General features: G+C 38.7%; 1 protein-coding gene across 1 annotated transcript in view; it reads right to left on the minus strand.

Annotated features, from left to right (window-relative positions):
- NME8 (NME/NM23 family member 8) overlaps window positions 1–18,003 on the minus strand; it is a 50,928-nt gene that overhangs the window by 13,344 nt on the left and 19,581 nt on the right. The window contains exons 9-14 of the mRNA XM_036918940.2: window positions 14,797–14,889; window positions 13,512–13,699; window positions 9,252–9,427; window positions 4,312–4,456; window positions 3,570–3,677; window positions 621–772 (exon numbers count right to left, since the gene is read on the minus strand). Of these exons, the coding sequence (XP_036774835.2) occupies window positions 621–772; window positions 3,570–3,677; window positions 4,312–4,456; window positions 9,252–9,427; window positions 13,512–13,699; window positions 14,797–14,889 (862 nt within the window). The remainder of the gene's footprint in view (window positions 1–620; window positions 773–3,569; window positions 3,678–4,311; window positions 4,457–9,251; window positions 9,428–13,511; window positions 13,700–14,796; window positions 14,890–18,003) is intronic.

An 18,003-nucleotide genomic window follows, 5' to 3' on the forward strand; every position in this document is an offset into this window, starting at 1 on the left:
GGAAAATTCTGCTAAGCCTTCAAAAGCCACCTCCACTGGTACTTAAACTCTTTCAGAGCACTGAACAAAATGATATCTTATTCATGCTTCATAACATAACACAGCCCTGAGCAGCCAACTCACATATATTATAAGCATGCTTCATGCTTACATTGTCATCTAAACCCTGCACCAAAAAATGAAAAGTACAAACCAATCTTATTCCAAGTCTCACTGCAAAAAATCCCAAATGAAATATAAGCACACAGAACCCAAAAGCATATATGAAAAATACACCATGATTAAGTAGACTTTATTGAGGAATGGGTGAATAGCTCAATATTAGAATAGTCATTAGCATATTAGAAATGTCATTAGCATAATTTTTCATATTAATGTATCTATGGAGAAAAAAATGATCATCAACTCTGAAAAGGACTTCAACAAAATTCTTTACCATTTTGGTTACAAGAGAGACAGAAAACAAGGGAGAAAGAGCAAATACAACACAAGTTCATTGTAAAATCTAGATAGAGGAATATAGGTTCATTGCATCAGTCTTTCAACTTTTCTACAGTTTGAAAAATTTCACAAAATTTGGAAAAGAACATATACATCAGGCTTTATTTTTAAATATTTACCTCTTTGTTCATGTGTTACATGAGGCTTAATCACTGCTAAAGTGCTTTGCAAAGGAAAGAAATACTGTATTTCCCTTTTGGCAGCTTCTAATGAATCACTTCCATACAACTGGTTGATAGGCAGACTTCCCATTGCAAATTGTGCACATAAACTTTGAAAAAGAAGTCAAGTGAAAAACTGTTATAGCATAACATAACATAACATAACATAATATAACATAACACAACGTAACACTTCAAAAGTAATCTGAGCGATAGCAACTCATCCAGGATCCAGGCATTGTGCAAAAGGCAGGAATTACAGAGTGGCTTTGAGGCATGCTACTTCTTCCGAAGGAGGTAACAGTCATAAGGAAGAAAGGACATGGACATTTACATAAGCATGATAATGGGTATTGACAGAAAACTGTGAAGGAAGGAAGAGTGAAAGTGAAAACACACAACCCTGGATGCACTACTTGCTAGCTCTGTGTTATTGGGCAATTACTTAACTTCTCTGTGCTGTAGTTGTCTCAAATATAAATGTGATTATAAAATCTGTTTTGAAAGGTGACTTTGAGGATGTCATCAGATGATGTGTTTGAAATATATGGTGCATACTAAGCTCTCAATAAATATTCCTTTTCCTTCTTTCACCACTAAATACTATCAAATGCTAGAGATGGCATTTGACCTTATAATCCAGGAGACACTGCAGTGGAACTCCAAAGGGAGCAAAGGCAGCAATAAAAGAGGAGCGTACAGTGTGGCTTTGTGTTAGGAGGCAGGGGTGATGGTGAGGATACTGGACAGTCCAAGTCAGGTTAGGCAGTTTATTCTGGTTTTGCTTCTTTTAGGATGGACATATGCCAATCTTCTAAATCAATTGTTCTTTGACGTTTTTCAGTTGTCCCTTTTCTATGTATATTTCAGGAGAGGAGATACTCACTACTCATTTCATTTCCTGCCCTTTACACACAGCCCTGAGCAGCCAACTCACAAATCCAGCCACGGTGAAGAATGTACCTTCCTGTTAACAGACTGACATCGCTGGAAACGTAGCTTCCTGCCTTCGGCTTCAAGACCCTCTTCTTTCCTCTCTGTTTTCAGTGACCCAGTCAGATTTCCTTTCTGCCTTGTCCAACTTGGCCTTCCCATTTGGCCCTTGGGTATTCTCACATCTCTGCTCTGAAGACATTTGCAGCCCAAGACCCTTGGAGCCTGTGATTGCCGGGGGTGGGAGGATTTGCACAGCAAATGATGGAAGCAGCCTAAGCCATCACCAGCACTTTCTCTATGCAATGCAGGTAACTACAACCAGGCCCTGTCATGCCATTACATGTGATTATTGGAAAAGGTGTGTGGGAGGCCAGGAGGCTGAGATGGAATAAGTGATGAGGATGAGGGGTTGCTGTGTTTCTCTTTCACTCAAGTGACCGTATTTCAGATTAAGCAATGCAGAGGGTACAGTCAAATACTCAAGTGCAGGAAAGGGCTGCACTCCACTGAAAAAGTTACTTCAAAGCAACCCAAAGTTGCTGGGTGGAGCCAAAGAAACTGGAAAACGGGAAACCAATCAAAAATAATGGTCAAGATTAGTTGTGGACTTGCAGCAACATAGGGATCAAAAGGGCTTTGGGCAGGCTTCTTCTCTGTAAGAGTGGGGTGGAAAGAGGCAGGCAGAGCGCCTTCACCTGGAGAAAATGTCTCTATGCTGGCATACTACCTCCACACTTGGAGCCACAATTGCTAAAACAGTATGGCTACAGGATAGGCCTTGTGTTGGTAGGAATTCTCTCTCTGATGCCATGCATAGAATTCATTAAGAGGTTCTATGGCATTCTGCTCACACCACTCACAGACTGTCCAACCCATATTATCCTTTACGGTAACTGTCCAGCACAGGAGCAAAGGCATAAGTGAGTAGGGCTAAATAAGGGGTAAAATGTCCATGCAGGACAAGTTCGATTCCGGATATCCTACCCGAAAGAAAACATTATGACTTTTATAGGTGATGATTCATAAGTACTGTTACTTATTGTGTCAACGATGATGTCAAGTTGGCTATGCCTGACAGAGCATCTCTGTTCTTGTTCACTTGAAGGAATGACCTTTCTTCTGCTGAATTGATTCCTATGCTGAAATCAGCAAAAAGAATCCAAGCAAATTGTAATTCAGTTTGTTTCCATGAGCTGCGTACCAAAAGAAGATGCCTAAGATACGATTCTCATCCTCCAGGTGATACCAAGCCCAGGAGTTAAGATCAAGAAATGTTTAAAGACTGCCTCCAATGTGCCAGGTAAGATGCCCGATATTAAGTTAATTACACAGTATAGCTGATTTCAAAGATTCATCAGTAAACTAACTTAGTAGATGTTCCCACCAAATAGTTGAACTACACATTGAGTTGGACACCATGGTCTTGAAATTCTTATGCTCAGCTAAAGAATCTCTAGCTGTCATCATACTCTTTTCAAAAGAAAATCTTCTAAATAGTGGGTGGGGTGAATATCTCTGCCAAGAGATGGCCTTTTGGCTGGGTGTCCACCGCTTACTCCCCAGCTCCAAACCAAGCACCCCACAACCTTCTTCAGCGTGGCTGGAAGAACACAGCTTAACAAAAATTACCTCTCCTTAGTGGAGAAAGTCTAAATAGACAAATTTCCATAGAAGAAATGGGAAAGTAGTCAAAGAATTATCCTACAAAAAAAAAAAGAAAACAGGCCCAGATGTTTTCACAGGAAAATTCTGCTAAGCCTTCAAAAGCCACCTCCATAAGCCATGGCCATATTCAGGCTGGCAGGGGACTGGGCCTCTAGTCATAAGCAGTCCACTCCTTGCCCAGGAACAGCACTTTTTGTGAGAGCCTCCCTTGGACTAGAACTGTGGTTCCTGTATCTCATATCCAAAAAAAAAAAATGAAAATGGGCTCCTATGAAACAAGTTGAGGACCCACGATATGAATCCTACCACTCTGGAAGATATTCCTTGGCTTTTTCAACATTGTTTGGTCCCATTAGATCTTTCCAGTGCTGTAAACCATTCTCTCTTAATAGAACAAGGGCTAGAGATGGACCACTGTTAGAAAAGAAAAAACAAAGTTAAGAAAAACATGGATCAGTAGCTAATTATATCGAGGTAGTACAAGTGATTTCTTAAAGAGACTAAAATCATGTCAAAATAATCCTTTTATAAAAATTCTAATATTAAATTCACTGGTGTCCTCTCAAGAGCATATTTATAAAAGGATGGAAGCAAAAAAGGAAGGGAAGAGAAGGGCATAGTCTCTGACAGATTGGTTTCTATATTGGTCTATATACCCTCTCTGGATTCTGCCCCAGCTGCTAGTTCACTCACTCTTCTAGAAACCTGACAGATTTCTAGCATCTCATTCCTCTCCTGGGATTAGTGATCTCTAGGATCACCAAATTCTCTGCTTGAACTTGATGATGTTACACACTGGATTTCAACCTGACTGGCTCCAGCAACTTCTCTGAGGACCTTTCTATTGCTCAACAAGGTTCCAGGAGGATCAGAGAAGACAGCTGAGCAGAGAGCATCAAGATGGGAGTGAGACTGACAAGGAAGTAGACTCGGTACATGTTTATGGAATTGAGAGGTGTGACCACCTGAGCAGGGTGGAGTTAAGGGAAGATTTAAATGATTCAAAAATAGATGGGACTGTGTTTTCTAAACCCGAAATCTACTTTACCGGGTCATGTTTTGTATAAGATCTTCAAAATAATCTTCATTTTCATATTCCTTGCATAATGTTTTTGCTTCTTCTTCTGTTAATACTATTTGTCTTTGCATCAGTATTTTAAAGCCTTCTTCTTGAATAATACTCAAAAATTGCTCTGTTTTATAAAAAAGTCACAGTAATAAGTTAACTGCTAGGTTATTGGTTATACACACAGTACAGATATATTATCATGAGGGCATATGATGTATTTCATATGAGTATGAAATTTAAAAGTGCAAAAACGGCTTATTAGATTTTAGTTTAAAGTGAACAATACTCTTAACGTATCAAACTATGATGCTATTTCTAATTCTTGATCACATAGCAATCATACACATACAAAAATTAACAGAACTATCTCATTAGGAAACACTTTCTTCAAGGGAATGCATGTGTATGTGTACGGGACAGACAGTAACCACAATAGCCACCCAACACAAGTATGCAAGGATTTATAAATAATTTTTATATTCAATAGCCCTTTTTTTCTCCCACTTCGTTAGGTACCCAGAAGTATTTCTCAGCCTCCTCTCTTGCCTGCTTTCCATGTAGAAGCCTAAAAAATGTAATACTCACATTCTCCATCCTTCCTTGGATAGTACAGCAATGTGGCCCAGATAGGCTTATGATATATAAGGGATGTTTCTGAGAAAGACCCTGGAGATAACCTCTCTGCACTAAACCACTGTGGGGAAAATGGAAGTTCCTATGGCCAGGATCCTCATCTGACCCTAAACTGCTTGATGATGTAACTGCTAGGCTACCGCTTCCACACCTGTAGGCAATGAGCTATTATTGACTGAGTCACTATATAATGAGCTCTGCCCAGTGCTCTGGGTGGAGGCAGAGATGGAGGATTGCAGACCCGCAGACTGTTGGATGCAGACATGATTCTAGTGCTCAACCTATTACCAGGAGAAGAAAGCCCAGCTATAAACCCTGTTACCTCAAGAACGTTCCATGGTCATTCCTCAGTCTCACTGAATCCATAGTGAACTTGCCCAGGGCTGAAACCCTCAGGCAAGACAACCACCGTCTGCTCCCTGTTTGAAACATCTGAGGGACATGATGGTTGGAGCTATGAGGTCATCTTGCCAACAAAGAAGGCAAAACTGACAGTACAAATGCTGACTCAGAGCCTCAGAGCATGAAGCTCCCTATCATGGCCAAAAATGAAACCTAATTGACACGGTATCTCTCCACTTTTGGACATGGAACCAAAATAATAAACTAGAACAAAGCAAACAGTTGTCAAGAATGAGTAAAACAAACAAGGAATTACACACATTAATATAGTTAAAGTAGTAATTTGCTTCAGAATTACTTCATAGACAAGAGAAAAAAAGAATATCAAAATAGTTCTTAACGGTGAAAAAGGCGGAATTCTCAGAGGAGATCTGAAGTGATGTTTTTAATTTTTGCATTATTAAATTCAAAAAGTTTGTCTCATATGAGGGTACCTAATGGCAACAGTTTAAAAAGTGACAATTAATCCTCAAACATTTTAGGTTGGCTTCTTGCAATGATTCATGAGAAAAGCTGAGGAAAAAAATTCAGAGGTAAATCTCCACAAAGCTAAAGAAACTAGACTTAATGGCAGAGTGGATGGGTTGGCCATCTGTCTTGCCAATGGGTTTCAGCCCCCGGCAAGTTCGCTATGGATTCAGTGTGACCAAAGCAAATGACAGTAGAATGTTTCTTTGGGGTGAGGGAGTTTATTACCCAGCTTGTTCTCCAAGCAGTAGGTCGAGCACTAGCATCTCTGCCTCCACCCAGAACACTGGGCCGAGCTCTCTATCTAGTGCAATAATAGCTTATTGCCTACGGGTGTGGAAGCAGGAGCCTAGCAACAGGCCAGTTACATCATCAAGTGGTTTAAGTTCAGTGAGGATCCTGGACATAGGAACCCCAACTTCTCCACACCATCCTCAAGCATGCTTTCCTTAGTTTGCACCCTCTCAGTCAGGTGATCACAAGACATAATCTAGGCACATAGTGCCTAGATTTATGACTGATCCCTAAGTTCGGCACAAGGGAGACAAACCAGAATAACACACAAAAGGTTTGAAAATGGAACTGACATTGGAAACAGCCCATGGAAAGTGGGTTGGGACATGTGGTCTTAATGTAACCTCGTTAAGTGACTTCTAAAACAAACAAACAAAAATCAACATTCTCCAGAAGATTTTAACAAGATTGAATCTCATAGCATAATATTCAGAATGACCAGGGACTAGGATACAAAATTATACAACTTACAAGAACTAAACAAATCACAACAATTGTAATATAGATGTTGAAATTCTCATAGAAGAATTTAAAGTAGCTATTTTAACTATATTCCATGAAGTAAGGGTGAACACTCTTGAAATGATCAGAAATATGAAAGTTCTCACACAGAAATCAAACATAAAAATAAACCAAATGAAATGTGTAGAACTGAAAAACATATAACTAAAATATTCACTGGATGATCTGAATGCCAAAAAGGAAATCACAAAAGGAAGATTCAGTCTTAATGTTAAGCTAAAACAATAGAAATGATCCAATCAGAATACACAGAAAAAATATATTTAAGTGAGCAAAGCCTCAGGAACCTGTGGGACAATATCAAAAGATCTACTAACAGTTTTATTTTTGGAATCCCAGATGATGTGGAAAAAGAGTACAGAAAAAATGGGACTTTAAAAAAGAGGGACTTTAAGAGATAATGGAAATTATTCTGACAAGCTAGAAGCAAACTGGAGAGAAGAGGACAGTAAGTAGCAGTCCTGAGGAGATGAAATCAACGAAAAGGAATCATGCTTTCCACCTCTTCTTCTTCTATTGTGAAGGAGAGGAGTGAGGGTCTGATTTCAAAATTACCCAGAAAGTTTTGGCCTGAAGAGTTTCCTTAGATGATGGAGTTTCTTGGATCTGAGGCAAGGAGGGAAGAAGGGAGGGAGGAAAAAAGAAGTGAAGCACAAGAGATTTGTAGGGCAGTATGATACTGTAAAGGGGACACATGACATGCACTTGTCAAAACCCACAGAATGTACAGAACAAAGAGTGAAACAATGTATACTATGGATTTTGGTTGCTAATAGTGTATCATATTGGTTCATTAATTGTAAAATATATGTCACAATAATATAAGATGTTGATAGGAGAAACCGGGGGTACAGGCATATGGGCACTCTGTACTATCTTAATTTTTATAAATTTTCTAAAACTGATTATTCTGATTAGCTTTTCTATAAATCTAAACCTGTTCTATAATCTAAAGTTTATTCACTTAAAAATATGTACACATTTAAAAATATTTAAAAAGGCAAACAAATCTAAACTAAAGCACTCCAAGAACAAAACTCTTCACCCAGATAGTTTCACTGGTAAATCCCAGTAAACATTTAAGAAAGATGTAGTATGAACTATACAGTATCTCTCCCAGCAAATAGAAAAGGAGCCTCATTTTTTGAGACCTGCATTGTCCTGACACCAAAACCAGATGAAAACATTATAAGCAAAGAAAATGACAAATATCCCACTTGAATATAGACACAAACCCAACAAAATATTTAAAAATCCAATCCAGCAGTACATTAAAAGGCCACTGTACAACAACTAAGCGTGGTTTATTTGGAGAACACAAGGCTAGTTCAACATTCAAAAATCAAAGCAATTGTCATATTATCAAACTCAAGGAAAAAAAAAACACAATCATGTGAGTTGATATAGAAAAAATATTTGAGAAAATAAATATACATTCATGATAAAAAGATCCCCCCCAAATAGGAATAGGTGGGAATTTCCTTAATTAGGACAAGAGTATATAGAGCTACCATTATGTTTAATGGGAAAAGACTGGATGCCTTTGCTCTAAGGTCAGGAACAAGGCAAGCATGTTTGTTCTCAGTTCCCTACGCAACATCACGGAGGGAGTTCTAGCTAGTCCAAAGAAGGAAAGCAAAAGAAAGAAAAGGCCTACTGATGGGAAGAAAGAGATGAAGCGGTCTCAAGTTGCATACTGATATTATTGTCCATTTCAGTGGTTCTCAGCCAGAGACTTTGTCCAAGAGTGTATTTGGCAATGTCTGCAGACATTTTTGGTTGTCACAACTGGGAGTGGGAGGGAGGAAGGCTGCTAGCATCTAGTGAGTAGAGGCCAAGGATGTTGTAAACATTTTACAATGCACATGACACAGCCTCCCTCAGCAAAGAAATATCTAGCCCCAAACATAAGTAGGGGCTTATGAAAGGTTGCAAAACCCTGGTCTATATAAAAATTCCCAAGGAAAGTCCATTAATCTTCTAGAACTGAGTTCAGCAAATCAGAGAAAAATGAACAATTATGAATTGCATTTCCATGCAGTAAGTATAAAAAAGCATTAATGGTGTAAAATTATGGTTTGTGTTCTTATTTTGCCATATTCGCTCTGCTATGTGAAAAGCGAATGCATTTAAAAAGAATTAGCACCAAAAAAGAAAGAACTAGCACTTTTTGAATGCCAGGCACTTTATTTACATTCCCTCATTACATTACATTTTTATCTTCTGCATGTCCACATGAAGAAATAAACCTAGTAAGGTATCTTTTTCAAATCACACTATTAATGAGGGGTTGATCCAGTCTTTGAATTAAGACACTTCAGAATGAAAGCTTCCAATCTTGATTATGTAATAATTCTTGCCATATTAAAAGCTATTCTAACAAATTCATTGTTTAGAATATACCTTATGAACTCATTAACTACAAAAATGTTTTATTCTTCATTATTGAGAAATTAGAAAATTAATATTACCTAAATTTCTTAATGTTATGCTTTCTTTCAATGTTAAATTTTAAAATAATGTCTTTTAACATAATTACACAAGGGTTTATTCAAATTCTGTGAACAAAATAGTTAAATAATTTATACTTTATTTCTTACCTTTCCTTTCATGAAAGAGATCTGGTCGAAGTAATGCCAGTATCTTTTCTAATTTTATGCCTTTCATATTTTTAAAATCAGGGAAGAAGATATCAATAAGCTTATTAACATTAGCTATATTATCTTCAACATCACAGAACTGGGATATATGTTGTCTTTCCAGATATTCTTGTAAACTGTTGAAATCCAGAATATAATTTGAATTTATTATAAACTAAAGTTTTATAACCATGCCAGAAAATAAAAACTGATAGGCTCACAAATAATTTGGCATTTAGTAAAAAATATAAAAGTGTAATATCATGTAATGAGAAATTCTATCACATCAAAGAATATGTACATAATTCAACTTTTTATTGAACCAATCCAAAATTCAGTTACATGAAATCATTGAAAAAGTATGTTTGACTTCATGAGAGGAAAAGAAACACCAAAACAAAGAATAATTTTTCCACTACATAAAGTCTTCCAGATAGTTTTTATGTTTCCTTTTAATGTTGTCTTGAAGTAAGGATTATTAGGACATTATATTTTCAAATACATAAGACATCTTGTCATCTTTTTATTGTTTTCTTCCAATTTTATAATCAGCAAATGCATGTTAAATTTTAATTTAAAAATCTTGTTAAAGTTTCCTTGCAAGCAAAGTTTATGTATATTTACATTTCATATATTATAATCACTTATTATATATAATTATGGAATATGTATTTTCCATTCCTGTATATCCTTGTTTGTCTATGTCTCGCCTGAGGCAGCCCCGGGGCAGGTTCACTATTGATTCACTGAGGCCCAGAAATGGAACGCTCTTGGGGTAAAAGGGTTTCTACCCAGCTTTATTCTCCCTGCGATAGGTCGAGCACTAGAATCATGTCTGCATCCAGCAGCCTGCAGGTCCATAATCCACCTCTGTCTGTCTCTACCTCTGCCTCTTCCCAGGGCACTGGAAGGAGCTCTTTATACAGTGACTCTATCAATAAACGCTCATTGCCTACAGCTGTGGAAGCAGTAGCCTAGCAGTAGGCCAATTACATCATCAAGTACTTTAGGGTCAGGTGAGGATCTGGCCACAGGAGCTTCCATTTTCCCCACAGTCTGCTGGTTGTGCATTTGAGATCTCTCACCGTAATGGTAATTTTATCCAGTTCTTTTATTTTTCTAATATTCTTATTTTTATGTATCTGTTATGTATTTTTGACTACAGTATCTTCTTCATCAATGTTGCCTTTTATATCACATCCTTCTTTAACAACTTTATCATTTTCAATGTTTAATTCTAATACTTTCTTTTTCCTGGTTGTTCATTGGCCATCCTTTTATTTTTATTTGTGTCTTTGTTCTAAACAGAATATAAATAAGTGCACCTTTTAACACTTTATTTTGAAAAACTTTAAATAGCCATTAAAATTTCAAGAGGAGGATAACAAACAGTAGATTCACCAGCTGTAACATTTTGCCACATTTGTTCTCTCTCCTTTCTCCCTCTCATTTTCCCATGTGTGTGTGTGTTGTCTGAACCATTTAAGAGCTGGCTGCAGATATTTTAACCATTCACCCTCCTAAATACTGCAGGAAAGATAACTGATATAAAACTATTATCTCATAAATAGTTTATATCCAAATTTCAATAATTGTATAACACTATCCTATCTATAGTAATTTTTTTCCTAATCCTGGAACACTCTTATACATTGTATGTAGTTGTCCTATCTCTCTGGTCTCCTTTAATCTCGAGCAATTTCTCCAGGTTCTTAACTCCTGAGACTAAACTCAGGTCCTGGCCAAGCTCTGGGTGGAGAAGGCACCACAGCACCCTCACCTTCTCATCAGCCAGTGACCTATTAGCACAGGTTCCCTTTGATTCTGAAGAGGCAGAAAGGTCTGGAGATGGAGGAGAGAAGAAAGGTCTAGAATTCACACTGCTCTGATCCCAGAAACACTCCTAAAGATTATTTTAGGAACTGTATCTACTATCTTTAATTTAAATGACAATTTCATAAAAATAAAAAAAAAAACCTCACTAGCTCCCTAAAGCTATGGCATGTATAGAGATAAATAGATTACCGGGAATAGAATAGACACTTTGTATGTCAGAGAAATACGATATATTATAGGAGGTAGGAACTGTCATGTCACTCAGTCACAAAGATTTAAAGCTGAAAGGAACCTTTGGGATCATCTAGTTTTTCCCCATGTTTGTATCCCCAGGACCTGGCATATAGAACTTCAATGAATATTAGATGGATGAAAGGGTGCATAACAGAATGAATGGATGAATGAGTGAAGACCCTGCCAGTACTACATATATGACTCTGGACAGTGTAGCTAAAGGAACCACACCTTCTTCTTCTATAGAATGACTGGGAAACAAAGGTAAATGACATTGTCCTTTGAGCTCTTAATGCACAGGCTGATTAAGGAGACAAACATGTAAAGAGACCATATAAATAATGTGACAAAAGGCCATCATGAATGAATTTGGATTCTGGATGAACAATGTGGGTACCTGTGCCCTGTTTTTTCCTGGTTCTCCCTCCCTCCTCCCAGCCAATATTGGCCACGTGGGCCACCACTGGCATGGAGAAAGTTTTCCCATGCCATGTGGTTCACAAACACTGAATGGTTTCCTCTGTGCAGAAAACTGACCTGGCAAAGACCTGAGGCCCTGCTGCCCTGTAAGAAGCTCATATTCACACAAGCAGCTGCCTACCACTCCCAGTCTACTTGCTCTGCTTTTAACATCCCCTCTTCCTTGCCTCTCACAGTCTCCACCACCCAGAGAAAGGTGAGGGGGCTCCGGGGTGGGAAAGAGAGAGCCACTAGAATAAAAGTGAACAAATGTGTAAGTTACTCCTGAGAGTTCTTACCCTTGATCCCTTAGATTCTGGGTTTACTTGGAAGGTGGATGGTGGAAGTGCACAGTGCCTATTAGGCCTTGCCTCTAGAACAAGAGTGGTGAAAACTGATTCCCGAACAGGTTCCCTACCATTCAGTGCTGCTTCAATGTGGCCACTGCTTGGGACAAACACAAGCCAAAGGCAAATAGAATTGCTAAGCTCAGAAAGAAAATACTGCAGACTTTGCCAAAGCAAGTTAAACACATCTCACTCCACGCCCACTCTGCCATTTGCCTAAATTGTTCATCTTATTATGTGGGTATTGAACAATTGGCGACAACTGCTTCTCAAAGTTGGATGTCATGGAGACTTACGTGAACAATAGCACCAGTGACTAACTTCTTTTATGCCAGTTGCATTAATGAGCATTTCATAGAACACTTTTTTTAATGGCTAAAACATTCTGGTACGAAGCCTGGTATCTTTTAGAACCCATCTCTTCCCACCCAAACCTTCCCTCTGACCTCTGATTGTCATTTTCCCTTAAACCTCTGAAAGGACACAAACTGTTACAGAGCCTTTGCCAACAGTGGATTTCCCTGTGAGTCCCTCTGTCCCACTTAAAATGTGGAATTAATGTTATTGGGGTCTCCTTACTACCTCAAAAGTACATCTCTAGGAACCAACAGATGAAGCCTACTCAAGTAAAGCCACTACAGTTCATTACCAAGACTACAAGGAAAGGCCTGGAGATTCCCAGCCAAAAAATGCAACAGAGGTGGGCTGCTCAGCATGGAGAGGCACATATTTAGGTCTCAAGGCTCAGCCGTTCCTCATGGGTTCCTGCTCCCTGGCCTTTCTTTCACAACTCTGACAACTCTTGTGTTAACTGGATTTTCTGAATCTTCAGAGGAATAAATGGCACAAATGACAGCTCGTAAAACTGACATTCTATAAATCACTTGTTTTTTCAAATATTTTAAATTCCCTTAACAAAATATACAATATTAAGTTGTTAGCAATTTATAACCACTAGCTGCCTTACGTGAAAGGGCAGAGCACAATTTGATGTCTTAGGACACAGGGAAGACGGAAGTGGAATATGAGGAGACAGGAGAGCAGACAGGGTTGGGAGGGACGATGCAAGGCCCCAATCTATCCCTGGGCCACCAGCCCATGCGGCCAGACCGGCGTGCCCAGCTTTAGGAGAGCAAATGGAAAATTCTTCCCTTCCTAATTCTCTTGACATAGACTTTCAGGGCAATCCTAGCTTTGCTAAGTATACAGTATTTTAGATGGACTGGAAGAAACATTTGCGGTTTCAATATAAGAATGTTTGTGCTTAGGTTCTGAGATATTTGGACTCTACGCTTCATCACCAGCAAACACATTGTACATGGTAAGCTTCCTGCTTGCAAGCTACCTGTCCCGCTTCTTCTTCATCTGTGTAGCTACGGCCATCTTGTTTTCATCCTCAGGCAGTTCTTTAGCTTCGGCCTCAGAATTAGGCTCAGTTTCTTTCCAGGGAAGCTGCTGTGTATCTCCTCGAGATATAACTAGCACATAGCTTAGGCCACTTTTCATAAAAAGAACAAAATCTTCAAAGTCAGGCTACAAAATAAAATGATAAATGGCTTACTTCTGGCTCCTGAAACAGACAGACTAGATAGTGGCCACTACCAGGTCAGGGGACACCTTCCCCTTCGTGACCACTAGGTGACAGAATGTCATCTTGATAAGCCTCCTGTTCACAAACATATCTTGAAAGGAAAGAAATTTGCAGCTAGCAAGAATTTATCTTGAAGATAGTTAATAACAACTCTTGAACTTGAGGATGTTTCCATATCATCAGGAGGGATTGTTAAAACCCAGATTTCTGTAGTCCAATCCCAGAGTCTGTGATTCATGGGTTTTGAGTGGGGCCCTGGAACTGGGTTTTCTCAAAAGTTCCCAGGCAATGCTGATGCAATTGGTGCAACACTTTCCTGGGGCCAGAAGAGATGGTTAGAGTGGTGTAACTAGTTTAGTGGTGTTCAGTAGAACTTTCTATTCTAACAAATACATTCTGTTTTTCTGCAGCATATGTAGATACATGCAGCTATTGAGTACTTGAATTGTGGCTAGCATTACTGAGATTCTGACCTTTAAATTTAATTTTAATGAATTTAAATTCAAATAACCACATGTTAATGGCTACCATATTGCATAGTACATTTCTAGAAGCTATGTCTCCTGACCCCCAAGCCAGTGTCCTTTCTAACACAGCACTGCCTTACCATATTCCAACAGGCAAAAAAAGAAGTTTAAAAACAGCTTGAGAGAAAGGCCTTTAGGTAAAGAAAGGATTAAAGCTTGCCTATGAAGTTCATGACAAGGAGCCTTCAGCCTGGGATAAAAATCTACAGGAAAGGCCTGGATATTTACTTCCAGAGGGATGAGGCAGGGAGTTTGAGAGGAGAGGTTGTAACATAAAGAGGTCTGCACAATAAAACACAATAAGATGGTCCACTTTGCTTGGCTGCCACAATTTCTACTGGTGATTTCTCCATAACCACCATCTTTGGCATTACCATGATATGGACACCAACAGAGACACCTGGAGCTTATTTGGTTAATCAGACTTATTCATATGCTTTTCTATAATGAAGGCCTAAAACTTATAGGAATCCACTGTCTTTGAAAACACAATTGTTTTTTAACTTTCTTACCTGGTCTGCTATTCGAATATAGAAGTCTCTTACTTGTTTGTCAGTGAGCATTCTCTTATCCTCTGCTTCTATGACAAATCCTGCCTTGACAATCTTTGATTCAAGAGGAAGGTCAGATCCAGATGTGTTGTGGGACCACATGTAAAACAAGTCAAGGACATTTGTTTCCTAGGCTCTTAACAGACCAACCAGATTTGAGGGCATCTCATGTGAAGACCTCAGCACAAACCATATGGCACCAGGTTTAAAGGGGCTCAAAAATATAAATACAAAGAAGGCTTTCTCCTGCCCCCTAATATTCAAGTTTTCAAGGCTTGAACCAGTGACTCCACAATATTTTGATTATTTAAGTAAATGGCCTGAGAATGTGAAAAAATTAACTGAATTCCAAGGAAAGACATCATAGCTTTCTGAATCATTCAGGAAGACATAAATTTACAAGTACTTCTTAACCATCTATTTTCAAAATTGTTTCAACTTTCTTATTGCATAAGACTTTACTCTGTTAAGACCCTAACTCAGAATCCAGTGTATTTTATTACTCTCATAGCAACAAAAATGCCCAAATTATGGGGAAAGATACAATTTAAGGTTTAACCATGCTTTACTTGTCTTAAAAATCTGATTTAATGACAAAATCAGTCTGCATGTCAGTGTATAAAATATAACAAAAAGAAGATTTGAGGAAAATATGACAAGTCCAATGAAGTATTAAACAATTCAGTGTAAGTGTAATCTGAATTCAAAATAATCAGTAATTACATTAAGTGATACTAATAATTTGAGCTCAATTCGATTGGAGTGCATCCAGCACCAAGTTCTTTCTGCTTCTGTGATGAAACAAACCCTGTACTGATTCAACTGGCTTTGTTGATATTGTAGAGCATTCCTTACATTTCAGTGACCCTCCTAAATGAAATTCCAATTTGAACAATTTCTAAATATTCAAATCATGTCTTTAAGTTACTAGTGCCTGGCAACAGGAAACAAATTAAGCAACATTTAAACCAGGTAACTTCTCCTTTACTATAGTTGAAAAATTCAGTGTGTTCACTTCCTTTTTATCCAAATCATTCTTTATTTTTTCTGCCCTGTTTGCTATGTAGCCTTTTACTATATATATCCACAGAGGTGGAGTATATGGGAGACATTCATAATTTACATCTCTGAAATGTTATTTACTGTGTGAAAACAAAAAAAATTAACATAGGATTAACAGTATTGACTCAACTAAAAGAGCCATGTAATTTTGAAAATCTTCACTATTGTAGCTATTAAAATGTACTAAAAGGGATAAATGTCTTAAAGGGATAAGGACCCCAATACTAGGGAAACAGGGCAGCAAGACCAGTGAGCAGAGGCCTGTGGCTGGCACCGGAGAATAAAGAAAAACGAGGGACCACCTTTTTTTTTTTAATTAAAAAAAAATTTTTTTTTTTAATTTAAAATTTTTTCCTTTTTTTTTTTTTTTTTTTGGTGGTCGTTGTTTTGTTTTGGCGGGTGCTTTTTGGAAGTCTTAAAGGGGCAGGGCGGGTCACTTAATCCAGAGGTAGGGAATCCGGGGATCTCTGGGCACCCTAACCCCTGGGCTGCAGGGAGCAGGGAGGCCCCTTACGGAGATAAATAGCCTCCCAGCTGCTCCTGCTCCAACGCGACTCCACCACTTTGGAGTAGCTGCCCGAGCCAGGCCACGCCCACAGCAACAGCGGAGATTAACTCCATAGCAGCCGGGCAGGAAGCAGAAGCCCTGTCTGCGCGCAGCTGCGCAGCACAAGCCACTAGAGGCCGCTGTTCTCCCAGGAGAGGAGGGCCACAAACCAACAAGAAAGGAAGTCCTTCCAGCCGTCACTCGTCCCAGTTCTGCAGACTATTCCTATCACCATGAAAAGGCAAAGCTACAGGCAGACAAAGATCACAGAGACAACACCAGAGAAGGAGACAGACCTAACCAGTCTCCCTGAAAAAGAATTCAAAATAAGAATCATAAACATGCTGACAGAGATGCAGAGAAATACGCAAGAGAAATGGGATGAAGTCCGGAGGGAGATCACAGATGCCAGAAAGGAGATCACAGAAATGAAACAAACTCTGGAAGGATTTATAAGCAGAATGGATAGAATGCAAGAGGCCATTGATGGAATTGAAATCAGAGAACAGGAACGCATAGAAGCTGACATAGAGAGAGACAAAAGGATCTCCAGGAATAAAACAATATTAAGAGAACTGTGTGACCAATCCAAAAGGAACAATATCCGTATTATAGGGGTCCCAGAAGAAGAAGAGAGAGGAAAAGAAATGGAAAGTATCTTAGAAGAAATAATTGCTGAAAACTTCCCCAAACTGGGGGAGGAAATAATCGAACAGACCACGGAAATACACAGAACCCCCAACAGAAAGGATCCAAGAAGGACAACACCAAGACACATAATAATTAAAATGGCAAAGACCAAGGACAAGGAAAGAGTGTTAAAGGCAGCTAGAGAGAAAAAGGTCACCTATAAAGGGAAACCCATCAGGCTAACATCAGATTTCTCAACAGAAACCCTAGAGGCCAGAAGAGAATGGCATGATATATTTAATACAATGAAACAGAAGGGCCTTGAACCAAGGATACTGTATCCAGCACGACTATCATTCAAATATGACGGTGGGATTAAACAATTCCCAGACAAACAAAAGCTGAGGGAATTTGTTTTCCACAAACCACCTCTACAGAACATCTTACAGGGACTGCTCTAGATGGGAGCACTCCTAGAAAGAGCACAGGACAAAACACCCAACATATGAAGAATCGAGGAGGAGGAACAAGAAGGGAGAGAAGAAAACAATCTCCAGACAGTGTATATAATAGCTCAATAAGCGAGTTAAGTTAGACAGTAAGATACTAAAGAGGCTAACCTTGAACCTTTGGTAACCACGAATTTAAAGCCTGCAATGGCAATAGGTACATATCTTTCAATAGTCACCCCAAATGTTAATGGGTTGAACGTACCAATCAAAAGACACAGAGTAACAGAATGGATAAAAAAGCAAGACCCATCTATATGCTGCTTACAAAAAACTCACCTCAAACCCAAAGACATGTACAGACTAAAAGTCAAGGGATGGAAAAACATATTTCAAGCAAACAACAGTGAGAAGAAAGCAGGGGTTGCAGTACTAATATCAGACAAAATAGACTTCAAAACAAAGAAAGTAACAAGAGAT

This window comes from Manis pentadactyla, chromosome 7, assembly GCF_030020395.1.
Source record: "Manis pentadactyla isolate mManPen7 chromosome 7, mManPen7.hap1, whole genome shotgun sequence".
In the NCBI taxonomy this organism is placed as follows: domain Eukaryota; kingdom Metazoa; phylum Chordata; class Mammalia; order Pholidota; family Manidae; genus Manis; species Manis pentadactyla.